Source organism: Heterocephalus glaber, unplaced genomic scaffold (assembly GCF_053883595.1).
Source record: "Heterocephalus glaber isolate CG9 unplaced genomic scaffold, H.glaber_assembly_v1.0 deba00001452, whole genome shotgun sequence".
Classification (NCBI taxonomy): Eukaryota; Metazoa; Chordata; class Mammalia; order Rodentia; family Bathyergidae; genus Heterocephalus; species Heterocephalus glaber.
The window spans coordinates 1957149-1981981 of NW_028258302.1; the positions used below are offsets into that span (position 1 = coordinate 1957149).

General features: G+C 36.0%; 1 protein-coding gene across 6 annotated transcripts in view; it reads left to right on the forward strand.

Annotated features, from left to right (window-relative positions):
- Foxj3 (forkhead box J3) overlaps positions 1–24833 on the forward strand; it is a 117817-nt gene that overhangs the window by 25735 nt on the left and 67249 nt on the right. For 3 of the 6 annotated variants that reach the window (XM_013068168.3, XM_004871813.3, XM_021249888.2), the window contains exon 3: positions 10735–11059. In XM_013068168.3, coding sequence (XP_012923622.1) covers positions 10735–11059 — 325 coding nt within the window. Of the gene's footprint in view, positions 1–1971; positions 2203–10621; positions 11060–24833 lie in introns of those variants that run through there. The other 3 variants (XM_087215183.1, XM_087215184.1, XM_087215185.1) reach the window with 3 other exon arrangements.

A 24833-nucleotide genomic window follows, 5' to 3' on the forward strand; every position in this document is an offset into this window, starting at 1 on the left:
TGGTAGGTCTTAACTCCATTGCCCCCAGTGCTCTTAACCATTAAACTCTACTCTCTCTCAGCTGTCAGTATTTATTGTATTTTGAGGCTTAAAAACAAAAGGATATTTGCCAAAGAAATATCCCATTTAATTGCGGATAGTATGAAATAATAAGCACAAAAGGGAAATATCAATGCAGGAAGTTGTGGGGCTCTAAGTTCAATCCCTAGTACCAAAAGAGAGAGAGAGAGTAGAATATGTATTATAATTTGACGTCTCACAGAATATAAGCACCTTAATCATCACCCCATCCAGTATAGTGAATGTTATCTATCATGTCCAAAATCTTCCCAGGACTGCTGTGTTATTCGACCCTCCTGTCCCTCTCTCTGCAAGATATCTAGTGGTCTGCTTTTCTGTCCATTATGTTTGTGTACATTTTCTGGAGTTTTATATAAATGAGAGAGAGAGAGAGAGAGAGAGAGAGAGAGAGAGAGAGAGAGAGAGAGAGAGAGAGAATATGTATGAGGACCTGGGTTCTTTTATTCAGTGTAATTATTTTATGATTCACCTATGATGGTGGATGGATCAGTAGTTCATTTCTTTTTATTCCATTGGATTTGTTTATGCATTCACCCACTGATGACATTTGAATTGTTTACAGTTTTGGCTATTACAAATAAGCGTGCCATGAACATTTGCGTGCACATCTTTATATAAATATATGGTTTGTTTGGAGTAAATTCGTAAGAGTGAAATCAGTAGATCATTTGATAGGTGTGTGTTTAACCTCTTAAACTGCTGAACTGTTTCTAAAATAGTTATACCATTTTACATTCCTACTACCAGTGTGTTAGATTTGATATCCTCATCAACACTTGGTATGGTCAGTCATTTTAATTTTAGCCATTCTAGTAGGTGTGTAGTAACACCTCAGTGCAGTTTTTTTTTTTGCATTGTATCTTTTCTTGTGATTCTTTGCAGTTCTATATCTTCTTTATTAAAGTCACTGTTCATATGTTTTGCCCGTGTTTAAAAATTGGGTTTCTTTTTTTTTGGTACCCAGGATTGAACTCAGGTCCTTGCGCTTGCGAGGCAGGCGGTGGAACCACTGAGCTAAATCCCTGGCCCTTTTTTTTTTAAAACATTTTCTGGATACAAGTCCTTTTTTAAGATGTTTGCTCTGCAGATATTTTCTTCTAACCTGTGGCTTGTGTTCTTCATTCTCCTAACAGTGTCTTTGAAGAACAGAAGTTTTAAATTTTGATTAAATTCCAATTTTATCAGTTTTATGAATTGTGTTTTTTTGTTATGTGTTTTTTTTTTTTTTCTTTTTTTTTTTTGGTACCGGGGATCAAACTTGGGACCTTGTGCTTGCGAGGCAGGTGGCAGAACCACTGAGCTAAATCCCCGGCCCCTTGTGTTTTTTTGTTATATTCAAGAAATATTTGGTTCACCAAATGTTACATTTTCTCTTATGATTTCTTCTATAAATTTTTATAGCATTAGCTTTTACATTTAGCTCTGATCCATTTTTCAGGTTTTGCTATAATGTGAGCTAATGGTCACTTTCTAAAATTTTAATTTTATTTGTCTTTGTCTTCTTCACTGAGATCCCTGTCCCTTCAAATTTTTGGTCCATTTTTTCTAAAATATAAGGTGCTTTTATGTAACAGACTGAACCTAATCTAATTTTTTTAAACCAGTCTTGAAATTGCAACAAGGAATCTAAAAGTAGATATTAGAGTATACTTATGATCCTCTGAGAACAACTGTTTTAGTAATCACACAGTTCTGTAATTAGTAATAGGAATAATAAGAATGTCTGTAATAATGAATAATAATATACCAATATTATATAAATGTTAATATTGCAGATATTCTATATCATTAAACAACTATGTGTGTCAGGTTGCTTATTTAAGATTTCTAGGTAATTTAGAGATTTTTCTCTTTTGCCTTTTCAGGGTCTGTGTACCTTAGGAAGAGCCTGGGATTATTCCTTGTGGTCAGGGGAGCTTGTACGATGCCAATGGTGGTTTTTTTTTTTTTGGTCCCAGAATCAAACTCAGGGTCTCGTGCTTGCCAGGCAGGCACTGCACTGCTGAGCTATATCCCTGGCCCGTTTTTATTGTTTTTTAACCCACAGTATGGACTTGAATTCATTTATATTTGTTGCCTGTTATACATTCTGATGACTTGGACAAAAGTGAAAATAAGCAGGTATGTCTAGGGACATTCCTCCCTCCCTTTCTCCTTCCCTCCTTTCCTTTCTTCTTTTTGACAGTATTGGGCATTGAGCCCAAGAACATTTTCTGCCACTGAACTACATCCCCAGTCCCTGTTTGTTTATTGAGACAAGGTCTTGCTAAGTTGCCTAGGTGGGATTCAAACTTAAGATCCTCCTCCCTCAGCCTACCTCAGTTGCTGGGATTATAGGCATGTGAAACTGTGCTCAGCTAATATTTAACAATATTTTAATCAATAATAGTTGGCCTCTATGAAATTCACTGTGTACTGTGTTCCACATCTATTTTATCATTTACCTCATGTCAGGGCCGAGGATGTAGCTCAGTGGGACCACCCTTGCGTGGCAAGCTCAAGATCCTGAGTTTGATCCCTGGTACCGAAGGAGATGGGCAACCTACATGTCATGTAGCATCCGAAAAACTCTGCTGTACACTTACATGTTGATTAGTGAAAAAGGCTAATCATATTTTATTATAAAAATAGTTTTGACCCTTCAAACCCCCCTGAAGGGTGTCTGGACCACACTTTTGACAGCTGCTGAACCATAGAATTCTCATGTAGCAGTGTAAGCTGTTTCTGTAACATTTTCTATTATACTTAACACTAAAAGATAAGCCAGAGTCACCCTCTACTATGTTAGTCCTTTTCCACATTAATGCTAAACTTAACTGGTATAAAACCACAAAAACTCAAATAGTAGAATACCCAGTAAATGTTGGATGGTTAACAGAAGCAGTTTCCTTTCTTCCTTTTCTCCAGTAGTGGTTGCACAGGTCAAGTTAAACCTTTAATGAAACAAAATGAACAAGTGGACACAAGTTACTCAAGAATTTTGTTGTTGTTCTAATCTAAGTATAAGAAATATAGCAGATTGTCATTGTTTTTAGGCAGCTGTAAAGATGATTTTAAACGTTCTCATGTGCAAGGGACTGGTGGTGTTTATCAGTCTCACTACTCAGACTTAGATTTTCCAGTAGATGATGAGATTTAAATGCAGAGTATAGTATTTACTTCTTGATAGACTCAATGCCTCAAAAGTGTTTTTTTCTCTCTAAATTTTGAAGTAAAATATTTTAAGATGTGAATTAGTCATATTGTATAAAATATCTTTTGTTCATATATAAGATCCCTCAATTTGTACTCTAAATGGAGTTTTAACAAAGTTTATGCCTTGTATTAATTCAGAATACAGTTTTGTGAATCTTAAGATTAAATGTCGGGTAATTTGGAGAGAAGCTAGAAAAGAGCAATAAATACATTGTAGTATTTATAGATCCCATGGGAAGAGTTGAAGAAATTCCAGACTTGAAGAAAGATGAATCCAAACGATGTTACTGTTGTAAAATATGTGAAAAGTCATTATGAAGAGAACTCTAGTTTTCATTTTATATAAAATTTTTCTATTAAAACTTAAAAAATTACAGTGAATTTCTTAACCTAGAAAAGATTATCTGTATTGTGAACTTTTCTTTCTTTAGAGACAGTATTAAGCAATATTGTTTGCCTGCAAAATAGCTTACCAAGATTTAACAAAATGACCTCATGAAGTTTTTTTTCTTCTGATTTTGTGTTAAGTAGCTCTGAAGTCACAGTTGTGTTTACTGATGCACTTCTTACTCAAATCTTCAAAATATGACCTTTTTTTTTTTTTTGCTATTGGGGATCGAACTCCGGTCCTTGCGCTTGCGGGGCAGGCGGCAGAACCACTGAGCTAAATCCCCGGCCCCAAAATATGACCTTTAGAGGTGAAAGGAAAGTTGTAAAAGTCTGAAGTTTTGATGAGTCACCTTCTACTGATGGTTTGTTGAGTTCCATAATTTAAACTATGATTCCCGTACCCTATATTCACTTTGCTAATGAAGGCTTTATTTTTTTTCTCCTTTTGGGAGGGGCTATCTTTCCTTGTACTCTTAGAATTGTGGATTTAGAAGTCCTTTATGGCAGAAAGAGGGTTTTGTGGGTTGTTTCAGGAATCATCATAAGATAATATTTCTATGGGAAAAGCATGTTCTCAGTTTTTATGCCATATATAAAAATTCAAAACAGTGTTTTTTGGGTAATTTTGCATGAATAATTAACTGATAGGCTTATTGTCATTGAAGTTGCTAAATGATGATTGTGTGATTTAGGGTATATACATCTAAAACCCCAGTGATAGTCATTTAAAATTTAGAAAATCATAAAGAATATGGGTTTGAAAATACAGCAAGTATTTATTGAGTGCTTGCTGTGTGTTAGAAACTGATCCTAGTGTTTTATATGTATTAACTTCGGGATGGTTACCTGTTGTTTTTTTGGTATCGGGGATTGAACTCGGGACCTTGCTCTTGGAAGGCAGATGGCGGAACCACTGAGCCAAATCCCTGGCCTTGGGATGGTTACTATTTTATCTTCATTTTACAGATAAGGAATATGAGGTATAAAGAAGATAACTTACCTCCTGTCTTAGTGGTGCACACCTGTAACCACGAGTACTCCTGACAGGCAGCAGGATGGCATGTTCACATCAGCATAGCCAATTTAGTGAGACCCTGTCAAAATAAGAACTGGGAGCTTGCTCAGTGGTGGAGTGCTTGCCTTGCTTGGCTCTGGATTCAGTTCCCAGTGGCAAAAAACAAACAGGCAAGCAAACAGACAAGACCCACCCACCCCCAAACTAAAGGACTAATTTACTTTTTTTAAAATGACATAGCTAAAGTAGGAAGAATTTGGATTCCAATCCAGGCAGTTTTCTTCCCTCAGGGTCTGTTCTTAATCACAAAGCCATGTCTCTTCTGATACAGGACATCGGCTGATAGTTTGCTTAAATGGAACCAAGACTAGAAATTCTGATATTGGTGGTGTATAACTAATTAAAAAAAATATTGCCATCTGTTTTTGTTTTTAAATAGCTGAGGTTATGACTTTTATTATAGGTCTAGGATTTTCATCTTAAATTGCAGGCCATAGGTTCGGTGAGAATACCTTCCTTCGAAAATCTGGATTTTCTCTATCTCTGCTTATGACTTTCATTAAAGTTTGTCTTTTAGGATTTGGCTTTAAGTGGCAAGGAACAGCCAACATGTTCTAAATTTTTCCTATATTTCTCTTTTTGTTGTAGCCTTGGTTCATGGTTTGCCTTCCAAATTCCATAGGTGATAATACTTTGTCACCAGTTTTCCAACCTGCAATAGCGAGTCATTAATTAACTCACTAATGCTTCAAGAGAATGTCTTGTTTTAGGTTCTGTTCTGTCACTTCACTCTCACATGCTAAGTTCTGTGCGTGGTAGGAATTGCATTTATCTGCTGATGGAGACTCTTTTATAGTAAATACATTCAAAATCTGGAAGCTGAGCAATCTAGGCCTGAGATGGTAGCTTCACACACTGTCTCACACACAAAAAAATTGGAGATCCAGATTCCTTCTCTTTGCTTGCATGTCTTCAGTGTTGGCTTGTTTTCTCAAGATTACCTAGTGATGGAAGATAACTGGTAGGAACAGTAGCTATTATTATTCACATTCCAGAGAGAAAGACAGGCAAAAAAAAGGCACAGTGCCATCTTGAATAAAATCAGGATATATTCCTAAGGAAGACAGTAAGAACAAGTACTCCCATGTCGTAGTTGCCTTGGGCGTACAGTACAGACACTAATAGGAATGACAGTACAAATTGACCCAAGAGATTCATGTGATTAAATGTATATAAGAATCACTGTGGTGATAATAACAAGGATTTTTTCTGAGTTTTCAGTTGCTCAGTTTTTCTTATGCTGCCAAGTCTTAAGGTGAAATGCCAAGTGCCAGGAATGGAGTGGGAGGATTCAGTAATATTTGGGTCACATCATTGTTATCCTTATCATTACCTCATTATTCTTATTCCTTATATTTTCCTGGTGGTTTTCCTCTTACTCTATTTAGGAAGAAAATATCTCTTACCATTTCCCTACACCTTTTGATATTGTTGGAATTTGGAAACTTCCAAGTTAGCCTTTGCTACTCCTTGAGAATTAGGATAGGTACAGAGGGAGGCCCAAGGAGTGTGGTACAGCAGCTTAAAAGCATGTATGAGATCACATAAGTGGTAGTGTTTTATTAAGTCTTAGTTTTGACTAAATAACTTGGTTTTTAGCCGTTGCATCTTAATACTCCTTACCCTTTAATTTTAGTAAAAGAAGCTCCTTACGGAAGTTCTTTTAATCAGATAACCATCATAGATTGAAGAACTTCAGACATAAGTGCTCTGTGCTTGGCTTTCTTCTACAAGTAACATGTTCTTTTATCTTCGCTTTTAGCTTCTCAGTTTTCTCTGCTATTTCAGTAGAACTGTTTTTCTGTTCCAGTGTAGTGTGCCTATCAGTCTGTGCTCTGAGTTATACTTTCTTTCAACTTAGAAAAGACTGATTCTGTGAATATCCTTCCGTTTTGTTAAGTCCTCTCTTTCACCTCTTCTTTTCAGCATTCAACAAGTTTGGCTTGTAACAGGTGTTACTAATAATAGGGAGAAGCACAGCCACACCTTCATTGGGCAGTTGGTGTTTCAATCATGAAAATTTCTTCTTTCAAGGAGCTGAGTCTCATTAATAGTAAAGATAATTACACTTCTGTAGAAATACTATGATACCCTATTATATAGGAGCAGGATCTCATTCTGCTTAGACGATGGAAGGCAGAGAGAGGAATTGACCAGGCTTCTGTAAGGGGAGATGTTTGGTTGGTGTCTTGAAGGACAAGTAGAAGCTAACCAGGCAAAGTGAGAAGGAAGGGACATTCCAGAAAAGATTATTCCTTAGCTAATTGCTATGTTATTTTTCAAATAATTTGTACCTAGCATGGTATTGGTAGCATTAGAAGTACTAGTGTATGGTCACTATCCTCTATGGGGAGAGGGGAGTTGAGAAAGAGAGATGAGACTAGAAAGTTTAGGCCTGTGTTCCAATTATGTATATAAAGCAACATGTAAAATGCCAAATTGAGGTTAGAGAAGGATTAATAAGAGATTATTATAAACTAAAGTAATTGTGAATGAGTTTAGACTTAGCAAAATAGGAGAAAAGGAGACATAGAAAATGTTTGGATGTAATGACGTGAAAGCCGTGTTGACAGATTTCTCTTGGAGTATATGCATGAACTTGAGGTGATTAGCAGAGAGGGATGGTGAGAAATCAGGAGTCCAGGAGGCCGACTAGGAAGCTTTTTGGAATGAGGTGAAGTAATGAGGGCCTGACATTTCTTAACCAGATTTCCATAACCAGATTCCTCAGAGCATTCCATGCTGTTTTTAAATTTACTACCATCTGTTTTCATCTACAACTGGGTTTCTGTCATCACCATTCCACTAATAGGTTTCCTTCTAAAGTTACTGGTGATCAGGCCAAATCTAATGGCCGTCTTTTGTATTTCTGCTTAATGGGAAATTACTTAGCCACCAGTGTAAGTACCAATATTGGAGGCACTTTTTGCCTCACAACCAAGAATATATACAATTTAATTACTTGCATTCGAAACTGAAGTTCCATCTTTTCAGTTTTGGAGACATATTTTATAGTGTATTTAAAATTTGCTCTAGCAGAATAAATGAATGAGCACAATAATTCTTACATAGGATGTCTTTGAAGACTAGGGATCCTTTTCTTTCTAGACTATTTAGGTTTTAACTTTCTTTAAGGCTTTGTTAAAGTTCTTTCTTTTTTCCTTTTAAGATGGCAGCCCATGTTATTCACTCCCTTTTCTGAACTTCAGAGCACCCAGAGCTCAGTCTTGTTCTTTGATTCATTTTTTTTCTTGTATTTGTACTTCCCGATTGGACTATCGATTCCTTCCTCTGGTATATAGCGCTGTACACATATAAAATATTAAATTCTTGTTAACTATAACACATTTAAAAGTCTACTTTATGTTTCTTTCATTAAGACTCTCATGAGTTCTCTCATTACTTAAACTGGTGGGCAGAAAGTAAACGTGGTTTTCAGTAGGGGGTATCTGCAATAAGAATTATATTCCAATGTGGGACATACTCGTACTAAGTTTGAAAACATACGTGTCTGGGTGCTTTGCTAATTTGAACAAAATAAAGCTCTAGTGGAGATTAGTGGTGTAATAATAGCGAGTGTTTATTGTGAAAATGTTTAGCCACCATACACATAGTGAATGAAATGTGAATAGTAATAGCAAAACTAGTTTTATTACCACCACCTCAGTAGCTAACATTCATTTAACACTGTTTGCCTGGAAATGTTCTAAGTGCTTTATTTTTATATCTGGTAGGTCTTATTTTAATTAACACCCTCTCTTTACAGATGAAGTATGTAGAAAAGGATTGGGAACCAATAGATCTGATTAAGATCTGTTTTAGTTCTGCTGGGTGCTGTGTGGAATTGGGTGAGCCTTTAACTTTAGTGTATCTTAATTTTTCTTTTTTTTTTTTTTTTGGCACCGGGGATCGAACTTGGGACCTTGTGCTTGCGAGGCAGGCAGTGGAACCACTGAGCTAAATCCCTGGCCCTTAATTTTTCATCTTTGATTGGAAAGATTAGTTATAATCTCTGGGATACTTTCCTTACTCATGATATTGTGTGATCTCTAAATATCCTGTCTCTTTATTCTCAAGTTCTTACAACTGTCTTCATAATTGGATCAGTCATTTCTGGTTATTGTAGGATAGTAGGTTGTTTTTTTTTTAATCTCTGAAGGTGCTATTTGAGGAAATTTACAGCTCAAGCTTCATAAAGAAATGCATATACTAGAGAATGAGAGAATTTGAGAAGATTAGGAAGGCAAAACTGAATCAGAATATCAGAAAAGCAAGATAGTAATGGAACTCTTTACTGGTAATGCAGATAGAATCCTCATAGTTGTCTCTTGATTTATAATTGCTGTTGCTTACCCTAGTTTACCGTATTGTACATTAGTTTTCCCTTCCAGATACTCCTATTGAATATTTTCTCTGTGCATGTGTTATCACACTTAACTTACAAAGTAATATTATAACCATAGATGGTATTACTGTTTTATTTTACAGATGAAAAAGTTGAAGTTAAGAGATAATGAACATTTTCACAGTCCTACAGCTACTAATTGCTGGAAGATGTACTTAAATTCTGATCTCACTGATTCCATAGCCTATCTTCTTTAGTTTTTCAATATTGCCTACTAGAAGTTTATATTCTCCTTAGACTATTGCAGTCTGTTTTTCACTAGGAGCCATTTGGGATGAGGGGCCTGTATAGAATTTTCTTAGCCACAGTTTTCTTTTTTTGGTCGGGGGGAAGCACACACACATTCCTGGGTATTGAACTCAGCCTTCCGCATGCTTGGTAAGCCCATTCCCACTGAGCTACATGCTCAGCCCCAAATGCTTTCTTTTGACAGAGATGTTTTATTTTCTTTTTTCCCCTTTATTTTGATATCATTTACAAATCTTTTCATTCTTCTCTACTGTATTGCCAGGGTCACGATTCCTGCTTCTTTGATCCCAGGTTAGAAGGGCTTACATCTCTGCTGAAAGTTAACAATTCTAGTGTGAACTGTCAAATTTCCTTTATATATTCTCGTCTTCAGTTCTTAAAATAGCTTTTCCCTTTCTCAAATATATGTTAACCTGGCAGATTTTGTATTCTTTTCTTTGAGTGGTAATGGTCTGAATATTTTAGCCTTGAAAATAAATACATTAGAGAATCTAGGTTACTGGACATTTGCCCAAGCCTGTCCTTAATCTTGTAATACTTTTCTTCCTGGCCATTTGTATAATTTAATCTTATATACTTGTAGATCTTTAATTAATTAATTATTTTTTTGCAGTGTCAGGGATCAATTAATTTTTATAAGATAGTTTCTTGACTTTTTTCTTTTAATTACTGCCTAGTACTGCCTGCCCTTCTCTTCACTTGCTCGCCAGTGTCCTTGATTTTGCATTCCTCTTTTCAGTCAATTCCTCTAGCTAGGTTGTCTTTTTGCTATTCTTACCTGTGCTGCTTTACTCTTCCCACCTCCCAGCTGCTCAATACCTTCTTTGCTCCTTGAAAATTCCTGTGTGATTTCTCAATTATCTCTCTGACTTTTTGCCTTCAATTTACTTTAGGTATTTCTGTTTGTATGATTCCCCTAAAATTTGTATGAAAGAAATTGAGATACAGATCTATAGTCCTAAGTTTTTAAGGGCTTGTGGTGGTTTGATGAGTGAAGAACTAGACTGCAGATGGAGTTTTTTGTACCAAAATCTTGTTGCCCTATTAAAGTGGCAGACATTCTTTTTAAGTAAGATTTCCATCAGCACCACTTTATGTATATGTATTATAAACACTTTCAAAACATGTTTGTTATGTTTTGAAGAGAAGCAAATTAAGAAGATTGGAAATGTTGATCCTTTAAATATTTGGTTTGGTTATTAACATACTCAATCTTTTTCCTCCAGATTTAACTCAGACTTTCCCTCACTTTGGAACACCTAGATTTGTGAATATTGGATTATTTTGAGAAGCAGGGGTTCTTTACTTGATACTGACTAAGGAGTCTATTTACCTTCAGGATGACATCTGAACTGGAGAGCAGCCTAACATCTATGGACTGGTTACCACAGCTTACCATGAGAGCAGCCATCCAAAAATCTGATGCGACACAAAATGCACATGGAACAGGAATTTCTAAGAAGAATGCGCTCCTTGACCCAAATACAACTCTGGACCAGGAAGAAGTTCAACAGCACAAAGATGGGAAACCTCCATACAGTTATGCCAGCCTCATTACATTTGCTATTAATAGCTCACCCAAAAAGAAAATGACTTTAAGTGAGATTTACCAGTGGATTTGTGATAACTTCCCATATTATAGAGAGGCTGGCAGTGGTTGGAAGGTAAGGATTTTATTGAAATTATTTTTGTGCAGTAAGCAGTGATAATAGTATTGACTGCTGTTGAAAATAAAGCTTTGAGGAAGCTCAATTGAAGATGAAATTCTGAATGTTCATCATTTTTAGAATGTCACAATGGAAATTTTTTAAAATTTAGGTGACTAACTTATATTTGGTAAACTGTTAGAGCTTTATTTTATTACTGGGTTAACACCAGACAGTTAAAACAGTGAGAATGTCTCCAGTAGCTTACAGTACTTATTGTGCAGATAAGTTGCTAGTGAGTCAAGGTGAAAAACCAATATGATAATTGTAACTAATACTGTTTCAACATTCACATCTTTTTAAAAAATCTTTACTTTGAACAAATTTTAGACTTATTACAGGAGTTACAAAATTAGTACAGGAGATTCTCCTGAACTGGATACTTTATCAGCTTCCTCTAATGTTCAGATTTTACATAACCGCAGTACAATTAAAAACCCAAGAAATTAATATTGGTATACAATTATTGATCAGATACTATTATTTTTCCCTTTCCATGTATACTTTATTAGTACAGTGGTGCCTTGGTTCATGAACTTAATTTGTTCTCTGATTTTGGAAAAGATGGCAACGTTTGTGTGGGAAAGATGGCCACGGTTGTCACCTGATACAAAGTTTGCAAACAAAAACAAAATTTTGCCAACCCTTCTTTTTGCAAACCAAGTTGTTTGCAAACAAAAGCATTTGTGAATCGAGGTACTACTATATATATTAATTTTACAAAACATTGGGTTTGGTTAACATTTTTAATATCCATCCTCCTTAGTAATATGAACTACTGAGTGAATCATGGGCTTTGTTGAGACTTCATCACTTTTGCCACTAATGTTCTTTTATATTCCAGGATCCAATACAGAATCCCATATTGCATTTACTTGTCATGTTTCCTTAGACTCCTCCAAGTTTGTAAAGGTTTCTCAGCAGCCTTTCTTTGGGGAGGGGGGATCTTTAATACCTTGACATTTTTGATAAGTAATTGTTGGATATTTTGGAGAATTTCCCTCAGTATGGTTTTGTCTGATATTTTCTTATGATTAGATTGAGGTACTGTATTTGGAGGAAGGTAATATGCCCTCTGCATGTCAGATGATACGTAATGTCAGTGTGTCTTATTATTGGTAGTGCTAGGTGATGTTTGCCAGGTTTCTCAACTGTAACTTTAAAATGTATCACTTTGGTTTTTGTTGTTTTTTGGGGATCTGGAATGGAACTCAGGGCCTTGTGCTTACCAGGCAGGTGCTGTACCACTAAACTACATCCCCAGGCCCTCCTTCTGTAAATAAGTTGTTTGGAGGAAATACTTTCTTTGAGTGCTTGCAAATATTCTGTTTCTTCTTAAACTTTCGCTGACTTTAGCATTCATTGATAGGTAATAACTGCAGAAATTTTTAATGTTTTCTAGTGATGATTTTTTCTTTCATTCCTTCTATATTAATATTCTTCAGTAAAAGTTCATCTTTTTCTTCGTTCATGTATTTGTAATAGTATGTACTTGGCTGTTTATTTCATCTTTGTCCTGTCACTGTCATTCAAATTGTTGTAGCTTTGACTATTGTGAACTATTACAAGTTGGTCCCATTTTGTTTGTTTGGTGCTTTCTTCTTTTTTTGGCACCAAAAGATGTTCCAGGATCACCTTTGTACCGTCCCTGTCCCAGCCCTGAAATCAATCACTTCTTTAAGAAGCCTGTTAGTATACTATCATATTAGTGAACCAGCTCATTTATGTTATACAACAAATAATACAACTTACTTTGTTTTTTCTTTGTACATGTTTTATTCATTTTCTTATGTAGAAATTACCCAGTTGTCTGCTATGTGATGTATATGTGTGCATGCATATTCATGGGGAGGATGGGATCTGAAGGATTTTAGGTGTACGTATTCCAGATGATATTCTTATTAACTCTTAAGCTTTCCTATTTCAATATCTTTGTCTTTTCATTTGATTACATTTATGAAAGACATTTGCTGATTAATCATGCACCTATGATGTGCTGTGCACTGTGGCAGCTAATCAAGTGTCTGAAGGGAAGGGATTGTATCACGCTAAACCTTTTATGTATCTCTTTGTTTTTGCCATGCCCCAGCGCACAGTGCTTTCTTTATAGTAAGCTTCAGTAAATATGGTTGGAATTACTTTATGATTACTAGTTTCAACCAACCTATCTGCTTTTGTTTTTTGCTACTTTCCTCTTATATACACTCATTTTTCATCTGTCCATCCCAGCTTACTAGCTACCTTGGTAAATAAACACTTTGATTTTTTGCTTTTGTTGTCCTCTTATTTCTCCTTGAACTTTCTTTTACCCTTTGTCCAGTTAGCGTTACTACTTTAGCTCATATGTTGACTATATATCTCTTTTTGTGTTTCCGTGTACCTTATTAAAACAGTATCGTAAAACTTAAAAAGAGGTTTTTTTCGCCAGAGATCTTGTTTTAGTAGTTTTTGTTTCTGTACATAAATACTCAAATGGTAGTTGCATTTTCAGTTTTCTGTGTACCAGGAACTATTCTGAGGGCTTTGTATCATTGTCTTAAGCCACACAGCAGTCTTATTAAGTATCTACTAATACTTAATATTCTATTAATACTTTTTAATAGTTCTTTCTTTCCTTCCTTCCTTCTTTTCTTTCTTTCTTTCCTTTCTTTCCTTCTTGGAATTGAACTCAGGACCTTGCATTTGCCAAACAGGCACGATGCCACTGACCTAAATCCCCAGCCCAGTTGTTTATATGTGTGTGTGTGTGTGTGTGTGTGTGTGTGTGTACACACACACACACACACACACACACACACACACATATATATATATATATATATATATTTTTTTTTTTTTTTTTTTTTAAAGAGGGAAGGTTTATTTCAGCTCACAGTTTGTAGAAGTTTCAGTCTTTATTTGGCTGGTTCCAAGGCAGGGGACATGGCAGAGGGACATCACAGAGGAGAAACAGTTCGTAGTGTGGCAAGCAGAAGGCAGTGAACAGCAATCAGTAGTCAGCAGAAACCCAATTGTTTATTTTTTTATTTTTATTTTTTTAAAAATTGTTTATATTTTTAAGGTAAAGAAATTGAAGCTTTGAGAAGTTAGGTAACTTTGCAGAATTTCTGAGAGTCAAGATTTGGAACCAGACTTGGTAGATTTGGAGATTTCTTTTGTAAAAACTACGTGAATATTTATTGAATTCAGTTTGCCGAAATAGACTCTTTTAACTAGCTCTCAGTATGAGAAGTGACTATTAACAGCATACTTTTAAGTAAGAGCCCATTTTACAAAATACTTCAGTGGAGGATATACATCGTAATATTTGACCCATTAAACAAAGCATCAGTCTAAGCAATTTGTAGTGATTTATGTAAGCTTTGCTTTCTGTCTTTACTGCTGAGCACTATAGATTCCTTTTGTCAAGATTTGGAATGAGAGAGGAGATTTTGATAACCTTGTTTGGCGATGGAAGAATATGGTGGCTAGGAAGTAGAAATGGCTAAAATTTGAATAAGAAAGCTCACCAGGGATTCGCTGGTCTTTCCTTCCTTCACTTATTTATTTGTGGTACGAGGGATAGAACCCAGGACCTTGAACATGCTACCAAAGTGCTCAACCCTTGAGCTACATTCCCACTTAAGTTCATGAGTCTTTATCAGTGGTTGTGAACCTAAATATATGTAAGTGCCAGACAGACAGGTGACATAAATGAGTAATGTAAAAAAAAGAACCAAAGTAGAGTACTTATCTAATGTAAATGGAACAGCTTTATTCTCATTAATTCTTATCTTTTAGGGCACATGGCAGATATTCCAATATTCCTCCCCAAGAAAAGCAAAACATCTGGGATTTTGTGTGTGGTTTTTCAATGTTGCCAATTCTAGTTTTCTTAAATACTTACTGTACAGGAATTGTACAAGTACTGTACTAAACATAAGTCTGTTGTCTGCATTCAACCTGTGGACTACTAATTGGGAATCTCTGATCTAGAGCATGTCCTCTTCTTTTCAGCTAATTTATATTTTTCACTCATTAGCTTGAGAAGATTTACTGTCTGTTCTTGTGAAGCACTGTGCTAGGCGTTTGCAGTACTAAGAAGCTTACTTAGCACAGGGCCCCTAAGGGAGTTCATAATCTTTATTGGATGAAGATACATGTAAACTAACTATGATACTATATCAAAAGCTCTTTAATAGAGTAATGTGGAGTGCTGCCCTACAAATGGTTGACTAATTGGGCACATCTACTGTGTGTAAGTCATAAACAATATGTTCATTATATAGGTGATCTAAAAAGTGTTAACTGGAGAGTATAATTAATGAGATGTTATGGGGAGTATGATGAGATTCTAAAGTAAGTGGTAAAAAGAATAAGTGCTATATTGAGGGGTTGAGTGGGATCTTTAAACATTGGATTGAAAAAAAAAGATAAACATTTTCTCTAGGCTTCTTCATGTTGACAGTATAAACTGTCATCTCCAGCCTTAATGCCAAGGAGGATTCAATACTTGCAGCCCTCTGGGCCAATGCTTGGCTAAATCTACATATGCGTATTTTCTGACTTTTGTTCTACCTCCTTTTTAAAATTGTAGTATGTCTGTGAGCTGAGGGTGACAGGCAGAATCCAAAAATCCAGAGAGCCCCAGTGAATTCAAGCCTCACCAAGTCCAGTAGGTAATACTATGAGAGTAAAAGGAAGGGGGGATTATTAGAAAGCTATTGAGAGAATTGAAGCAGAGGAAGATTTAGGGGGATATACTTGGTTAGGGGAGTTCCTAGTAGAATTGAGATGATTCAGAATATATAGATCCTGTGAATATATGAATGGTCAACTGAAGAACTTGGTCCAAATTTTTGAGAGTAGTATATAAAGTTTGATTATGTTCCTCATTAACTTGTCCAACCTTAGTTTCTAGTAAGTGTAAGTCCACCTGAAAGTGCCAGATCTATATCTGTGTGTTGATATAGAATTTCTTGCTAATGGCTAGTCCAAGTCATGGTCTGAAATTGCTTAGAAGTAGTGATACAATTTCAACTGGAAGATATAGGGTTTAGAAACAAAGAATGGTGGAGAGAGGTAAAATAAGAATAGGTACAGAATGATGTTGCTTTTAGAAATGGGAGATCCCCACAAAAATTATATCTGATACTTTTTCCTATTAGGCAAACCTTTAATATCTCCCCAGGGATTACTATTTCATATTCTTTTTGTATTTCTTCAACAAGCTTTAATATGTTAGATGCCTAGAACTTTCTATGTTCAATTTTTAATTTTGTAAAATTATAAATATTTTGAACACTTCAAATGGAGACAAAAAGAAACTGGTTTCTGTTCTCCTTTGCACAGGTTTTTGTTTTCGTATTTTAATTCCTTATTCACTCTCCTTAGATTTGCATAGCATGCTTCTTTTTTTTGAAACAGGGTTTTCCTATGTAGTTTAGACTGGCCTTGAACTCACTATATAGCATGGGCTGGCCTCAGACTTGCAGGGATACTCTTGTGTCAGCTTCCTGAATGCTGCGGTTATAGGTGTGTACCACCACACCTGGCTAACTCATTTTTGTAATCTGCTGCTTACTGTTTCTTCTTCAGTGGTGGAAGAAATAGATTAGGGAAAAGGAGGGTCATTTAAAACTTGTTAGCTTGTATTAACTGAAGACAGCAGAGAATGATCTTAAACCAAGTGTTGCTCCTTTTCCAGAAGTGGAGTCAATTGAAGCCACATAGAAGAGAAAATGTTGCCATAGTCACTAAATACAATTTTAATATTTAGTCAAAATTCCCTTTCATTTTGTGTTAGGGCATGGAAGTGAGATTATATTATTAAAAGTAACTCTTTGGATACTCTATAACGGGATGATTTTGAAATCTGACCTAGTAGAAAAGGAATTAAAATTTTGTGCTATTTGCCTTAACTTAGGAAAATTAACCTATTAAGTTAATTTTGGAGTTTAGGTTAATTTAAGAAAGGAAAAATACAAAAGTATCATGTTTGGATGTATTATGTTACTTTTTTGTCTGGAGGAAAAATTATATATACTTGCTTATTGTTAGGTAAAGAAATTTAGGAGTACTGTATAAACTAAAAGTGTACCAAATATAGGGGATACGACAGAACTGAGGTGGAAGGAATATAGAAGGATAAAAGACTTTAAATACACTTTTTATATAAAACCCAAGAGATGAAAAAAGGAAATGCTAGAACTGAATGTAAACAGAAACAAGCCCAACGTCAAATTAATAGTATAATCAGACAGAAAAATTAAAGAGACTTTTGACTAGAGCACTCTGATTGTACAGCTTCATGGGACACATTTTAAAGTCAGAATTGCAGAGAAATCATGAAGTTTACTATGTAGATTTGTTATTTTGTAGTAGTATCACCAGGCAGTGTCTGAAGAGGTCTCCTCTAAAGAAGAGACAGTGACCTCAATTCGCCCCACCTGTGGGGTAGGGTGTTGGTTGCTGAGTTATATCACAGAAAAGAATTGCAGGATGTGATGTGGTGAGAAGCACAGAAAGATTTATTAGACAGAAGAATGCACTCAGAAGGCAGAGCAGATGCTCATAGATTGAGGTGCTTTATGGCCTAGGGCTGGGGATATTTATGTATCCTTAGGGGTGTCCTCAAAACATCTAGGATATGTGCTCCAAGGGTCTATCAGTTTATTTAGTGGCCTACATCAGAATGCAAACTATTATGTATTTGAAGTTTAGAGACATGCTAACCTGTATAGTGCTGGTTCCTTGAGGATGGCTGTCTTTGGGAATTGTGAATCTCTAGTATGGGGGAAAACACAGGCTCACTTTACAGGTGAAAAGGACAGGCCTAACTTACAAGCTTATTATCTCTCAGACCCTAGCAATTTTTGGAATACATTTCTCAGATGGGGAAAGAAAGCACTGTAACCTTGGATAACTTTGTGTCCTAAACCTGCAGTTTTCTTGAAAGTTAAGTTTAAAAATTACGATTTTCCTTATTTCTTTTCTACCTATCTTTGTATCCTTCTGAGTTCCCCTCCTCACTCACCCCCCTTAAGGAATGCTGAGGGGCATAAGGTCCAAAGATTCTTCTTAAGGCTGGCTGCTTCAAGCTATATAAGCTGCTGACTCTTGCTAGCTAAGGATTGAAGGTCTAGTCCTGGCTGATCTACATGAGACATAGGAGGATAGGGTTTTGTTGTGTGAAGAAGTACAGAAGTATTATACTTTAATCTAGAAAAGAAGGCAAGGTCATTAGCAAAGCATTGAAACTTAGAGTTGTCAGAAATGTATGCATAATGTTTTGCTTTGATAATAGCACACATGAACATCAGCTTGACTTGGTGGTGGAGAATTCTGAAGATGAAGACTTTATAAGCATGTTAAACAAGCAGGAGCAAAAAATTAAATGTAGAGTTATGGTGAATAGTGGCTCCCCAAAGTGGCAGAAGTCAGAATTAGGCAGCATTTGGATGAGCCCTTTATCTTCAATATTAACCTCTATTTTTTCTGAGATGTTTATCCTGTTTTGCCAATAAAAGTATCCTCTTAGTTTTAATTACAGTGATGAAGGAATAAATTAAGTAAAAGGGATCTGTGCTCTTGTGTGACCATTGGGGCATTAGAATTCCCACTGCAGGGCTCAGAATCTGGGAGCTGGCCTCTGCTTTGTAGACCTGAAGATCTTTATTGTGATTGGCTCCAGCTAACACAAACTACAAAGTGTAGAGTAGATAATAGGACGTTTATACCACTAAAATAATAATGCTTAGTTACTAGAATATTTTTGCTGGCATTTTTACCTTGTAGGCAGACTTATACATGAAGCCAAATCTTTACCCAAGGAATACTTGAATGTATATCAAAATAACATAGTGACAGTACACTAGAAAGGCCCAAGGACCTATTGGAAGAGCTAGTGGGACTGAGACTCTAGATCTCCTGGTGGTTTTTTGTGTTTTGGTGTTTTTTTCTTGAGTAGATCTTGTAACAACTGGTGCAGTGTTCAGAATCCCTTTTTAGATAAGTGTAGCCCCTCACTGTTTTCATATTTTTGTTACAGTATTTACTCTGGTTTTAGTTACACTTTCTTAATGGATGTTTAAGATCAAATCAAAGAAGATATTGTCAGTAAAAATTAATCTTTTTCCTTTCTGTCAGTGTCAGTCAAGGGTTCTCAAGCATTAGTTTTGGGGCCTTGTGAGGACTTGGCCAGGTCACTTCTCTGGAAAGCATTCAGAATATTCTCCTCGCTGGTGATCCTTTTCTTGCAGAAAGCACATTGACTAGCTCCTAGTCTCTGGGATCCTCAGTTTCTGTTTGAGAGGTTGGATGACTCCCTGGACTTCCAGGATCTTTTTAGAGGGGTCTTCTTGGTCTCTGGATCCTGACTGACCACAGAGGGCAAAGGCCAGAATATTGATTGTCCTTTTAGCATTTTTATTGTTTTTTGTTTTTGTTTTGGTCTCTAAATGTCAGTTATTGAGCACCCAGAAGACCAGTTACACCACTCTTGAGGTGGGAGTAATAAGTCTTAATCCTAACTATTGTAATCCACCCCCCCCCAGATATTTGGGGACTTTGAAATATAAAATGAAACTGGAAGACAGTTACCTCTTTTACTTAATGAGGGTTAGGATTAACATTTGGAATTAGTGGGGCTGGGAATTTAGCTCAGTGGTTCCTTTGCCTGCCTCTCAAGTGCAAGGTCCTGAGTTCGATCCCTGGTACCAAAAAAAAAAAAGATTGGGAATTAATGTCATATCTGTTTTACAGGTGGTGGCTATCAGCTTAAAAATACTTAAGTTGTTTGTTAGAAACTGTGCTCCTGCAGAGTGCCAGCAGAGAACAGTTAAAGTTTTATAATAGCAAAAAAATAATCTAGTACCCTGAACTAAGAAACATTTATGGGGTCCAGGTCCTCTAAGTTTGCTTCCTGGTGACCCAGCTGGCACCAGGAATGTGGGATATGGTTAGACTTAATGCTGGGGTTATGAGATCCAGGTATTGTGATGTGGGCACCCTGACTTTGAGGCCTTGGTCTGCCATTTTACTTCTCAGCATTGCTGTTGGCATCATGATTAGGGATAGACTTAGCATTGGGGTGATGGGACCCAAATACTTGTTGGAGTCCTTTCTGTGAATCTGGGTGCATATATTTTAAAGAAAACCAAACACATAGATGAAAAAAGACCTAGAAGAAGTATTGTTGAAGCTTTGAGAAATGTTTTTGCAACTGAAAGAACGATCTATTACTTTTTATCATATACAACCCTAAAATAACAGTTGCTTGTTTGCTTGTTTGTTTTTTTGGTACTGGGGATTGAACTTGGAACTTGAGCTTGCATGGCAGACGCCGGAACCACTGAGCTAAATCCCTGGCCCTAAAATAACAATTGTGACTGACATTACTATACCAGGACCATTGGGCTCTCAAAAATCTTTGCTTAACCATCATGGTCATAAGACAGGAATACAAAATTATGTTTCTGTCATTACAAATAATTTTAGTTTGAAAGACAACAGTATGGTAAGGTGTTTACCTAAACTTTATATTTTAGAAGGCTTAAATGCTTGGGGAACATAAATGTGTTTAACATATAAAGAAGTTAGCAATAATTAGTATCATAGCTACGTAGAAGTCTTTTATATATACTAACTGAGCTTTTACTCTTGAGGCAAAATTTAGAATCCTCTAACAGGTCTACATAGGATGACAGCACTGACAGGAGTCAAAGGATAGCTTTAGACCTCTAAGTTCAGAAACAGTATTGTTGACTATAAATAGATTTATCCAACATACAAGTACATCTCATATATACATTAACAAAATATTTGTTTAGTCAAAGCCAGTGGATGTAGATCAAGTTTTAAATGACGGAGCTGTCCCACTGAGTTTTTTTTATTGTACCAAATATAAAAAAGCAGAAATGTCAAAAGTTTTGATTGTTTGGTTTTAAGTTTAGATACAACCTGTATTGTATAAAAGAATATTGATTACTTTGCATGTATTAAACTTACATACTTCAACTATAAACTTTGTATATTTAAACAATGCTCAGGTACATAGTCTGTTTAGTCCTTGGGTGTGTGTGCATGTATATATCTATATTACATCATGTGTATGTGTATAGAGAGAGCACCAAATATGCTATAACCTAAAAGAATAATTGTTTATTTAACCAGTTATAAATTGATAGCTTAAAGACTTTAAAACAAAGGCACATTTAAATAAAACTTAACTCTCTTAAAACTCAATTTCATAGGATATTAAAATCCTAGCAGCAGAAAATACAAGAAATTATCTTGATAAAAATAAAACTTTTCTAGGGTAGGTTTTGTTAATTTTTAGCAAGAACAGATCGATGAACAGATCAATATTTTTATTTTGTTTATTTATTCATTCATTTTTTGTTACAGGGCTTGAACTCAGGACCTTGTGCTTGCTAGGCAGGTACAGTGACAATGAGCTAAATCCTTGGCCCTGGATCAGTATTTTTAGAAAACCTTATTGTCTTAAACAGAAAACTCTTTAAATGTACTTTTAATTATATGGCTATAGTTATATGCAATAATTTTTATATAGTATTATATGTTAGAATTTAACTCTCGATAACCTTATGAAGAATGCAATTTTAAGCCTTTCCTGTTTTATATATTAGTAATTGTGAAAACGCGGAGTAATGTTTTTCATAGACCTCAAGAAACTAAGAATGCTTGATTTTACATTTAGCAACTGGTGACTCAGATATTTTATTATAAACACACTTTTTTATTTACCTGCCTTAACTAATTTATATTAATCATGAAAATTAAGATATTAGACACACATAATACTTTTATTTCTTTGCCGAAGAAAACCCTTTGTTGTGCTTGAAACATAGAGAACAATGGATATTTTATCTTATATTTCTAACGAAGATTAAGTATCATCCTGATAGCTGATAATCTAGGCAAAATGTATGTTAATAAATTTATGTATTTATTTGACAGAGTCTTGCTATGTAGTTCAGGCTGTCTTTGAACTCACTATGTAGCCCAGGCTAGCCTCAAACTTGAGTCAATCCTCCTGCCTCTGCTTCCCTAATGCTGGGATTACAGGCATGCATCACCATGCCTGACTGTGTTAATAGTTTTTAAGATATTCTTTGTATCTTACAAACCAATTTAATTTGTTTGCTAAAGATTTATTTAGGTCATATGAGTAAAAGGCATCTGGGCTAATTACTTGACTGCTCAATTATCTATTAGCCATTTTAAACAACTTTTTGGGGGGATCTTATCATGTAGATAAATAATGTTTTTAAAGGTAGCAAACAACCATGTGTACATTAACAAAGATCCTATGTATATAACCTTTATATTACTAAATTTTATGGATTTTATTTGCAAATTGAGTCCAGCAGTTCCCGTAGCAATGGCTGGATTTTAAAGAAACCTCTGTTGAAATTTTTTTTTCACAGGCAGGTTTCTTAGCCCTTGAATATCTGCATAATTGTTTTTGTTTTATTTTGTTTTGTTTTGTTTTAGTAAAAAACCCAAACATTGAGCCAGCAGTCTATAAGCAGACAATAAATAAATATTTTTAAAAAGAAAAAAAAAGATGAGCTTATTAAAAAAAAAAAAATGTAGTAAATGGAGCAGCTGCAGACACTTTAGCCAGTTATTACAAATACCACTTAGAAGGAAGACAGAACAAAAACAACTTCTGTGACACCTAAAACTATTACATTAAGTCAGACTACAGTTTTAGATGCATTGGTCATTTGGAGTATAATAGTTCTTTTTCTTTCTTATAGTTTAAATTATAAATAGACTAGTCAGAATCCATCCTTGGCTGTACAGATTCGTAAATCATAACAGATTTTTTTATAATACTCTCATTAGTCTTAACATCATAGGGTTAAACTGATAGAAGGGGGAAAGAGAAGAGTTGCAAGTTGCCAGAGAGGATCTTTGTTCATTTTTCTCTCCTTGTTACAAAACAAATTAAATTTGAGGCCGTGTCTTTATATTCTTTAGATAGGCTGAATTAGAAAAATCAACTTAAAAAAAAATCCTCTTTTGAAATGGCCCCAATTTTGTAAAATATACCCCTATGGTGATGTTTTGGGGCTAGATACCGAGTGATGCATGATTTCATAAAATGTATGCAACTCCATGATCTCGCTTGTATATTTCTGAAAAGATATAGAAAAAAGAGAAAAGATGGGATCCTTTTAGATTTTCTGCCCAGGATCAGATAGCTTTTGCAGATCCCAACTTTCTGGGATATGGTAACACTGATCAGACCTAATTTTCCCTGGGGCAGGCAACAGGCTGTGGCCTGCCCCAGTTGTCCTGGGATTGAGCAATTTAGCTCAAGCCAGTTACCCTGGAATCTGGCAACACTGGTCAGTTCTAGCTTTCTTGGGGTCAGGCAATGGACCCATCCCAATTGACCCAGAGATGGGCAACAGTACTACTTCAATTTTCTGTCATGACCGCTTTCTGGATGTCCCTGCTATCATGTAGAAATGTTTCCAAGCATTTCTGGGTCTTCTAAATGTATGCAAACTTGTTTGTGTCTTAATAAATGAGAAAGGAAGAAAAAAGTCATGCATAAGGGCAAGGTTTTTCTCAGAAAGTCACCTCCAAAGGGCCAGGAATTTAGTTCAGTGGCACCACATCTGCCTTGCAAGCACAAGATCATGAGTTTGATCCCCAGTACCCCCCCCCCCCCCAAAAAGAGTCACTTCCAAGATCTTCAGGGAATTGTAAGTTATGTAAAGACTTCATGGAACGTTTGCATGGTTAAACAAAGAAGTCTGGAAGTTCCTCTTTTTACAAAGTAGCTACAAACATATACTTTTTTTTTTTTTTTAATAGATGAACACAAGCCTGAGAGTATTGCAAGAAAATTTTAAAAAAACGAGAGAATAAAATGACACAAGAGCCTAGAGAGGGCTGTGGAAAATGGCAGAGAAAAGGGCAATCTGGCAGGCACACTGCTTTTGCAGCCCTGGAATTTGTCCTGGACAAACTGCATCCTCACTGTATCCACTGTGCTGTGACATCACTGCCAGCACCATTCCGAGTTTCCCCTTCATCCCCTCTGTGATGGTGCTATTCCCTGTGCCAAGCCATTCTATCTTTCAGGTCACTACTGGGGAATGCATCCCTTGGGCATGGCCTTGTGTTTTCCTTAGGCTTAGGCAGGATCTCACTTCAGCAGAGCTTGGTTGGGGGAAGTTTGGGCCCTTCTTGTATGGTGTGGTACAGTAAGCTGGGTAGGAGTGGGTACTAGGTGGATACCCAGGTGCTCTGGAGGGGAAGACAACACAGAGTGATTCACTTCCTAGTCCCCACAGCTCCAGCAATAGACATGTCAGCCACCATCAGGGAAAGTGCCCCTCTCCCGCAATCACTGTCTGCACTGGTGGAAACTTTTTTGGGCCACATATTAGATACTTACGTTATCTTGTAGCTCCTTCTAAAAGTGGCTCGCCAATCAAATGTTACTGGGTTTTGGGTTGCTTGCTTCTCCTTCTGGAGTTGGATTCTAGGTCTTGTCTCAAACAAAAAATTGAATGACATGAGCAAAAAGCAGTGGCAGCGTTTATTTGAAAAAGTAAAAGTGAAGAGTGAGAGAGAAACTGGCTGTGCAGAGTAAGCTTGGTCCAAGTAAGAGGAAGAAGCAAGACAAACGAACACTCTGGAGAAAGCAGGGTGGGGTATCATGAGGAAAGCCATGATAGACAGCTCTTCTCGGTGTCTTTGTCCTTTT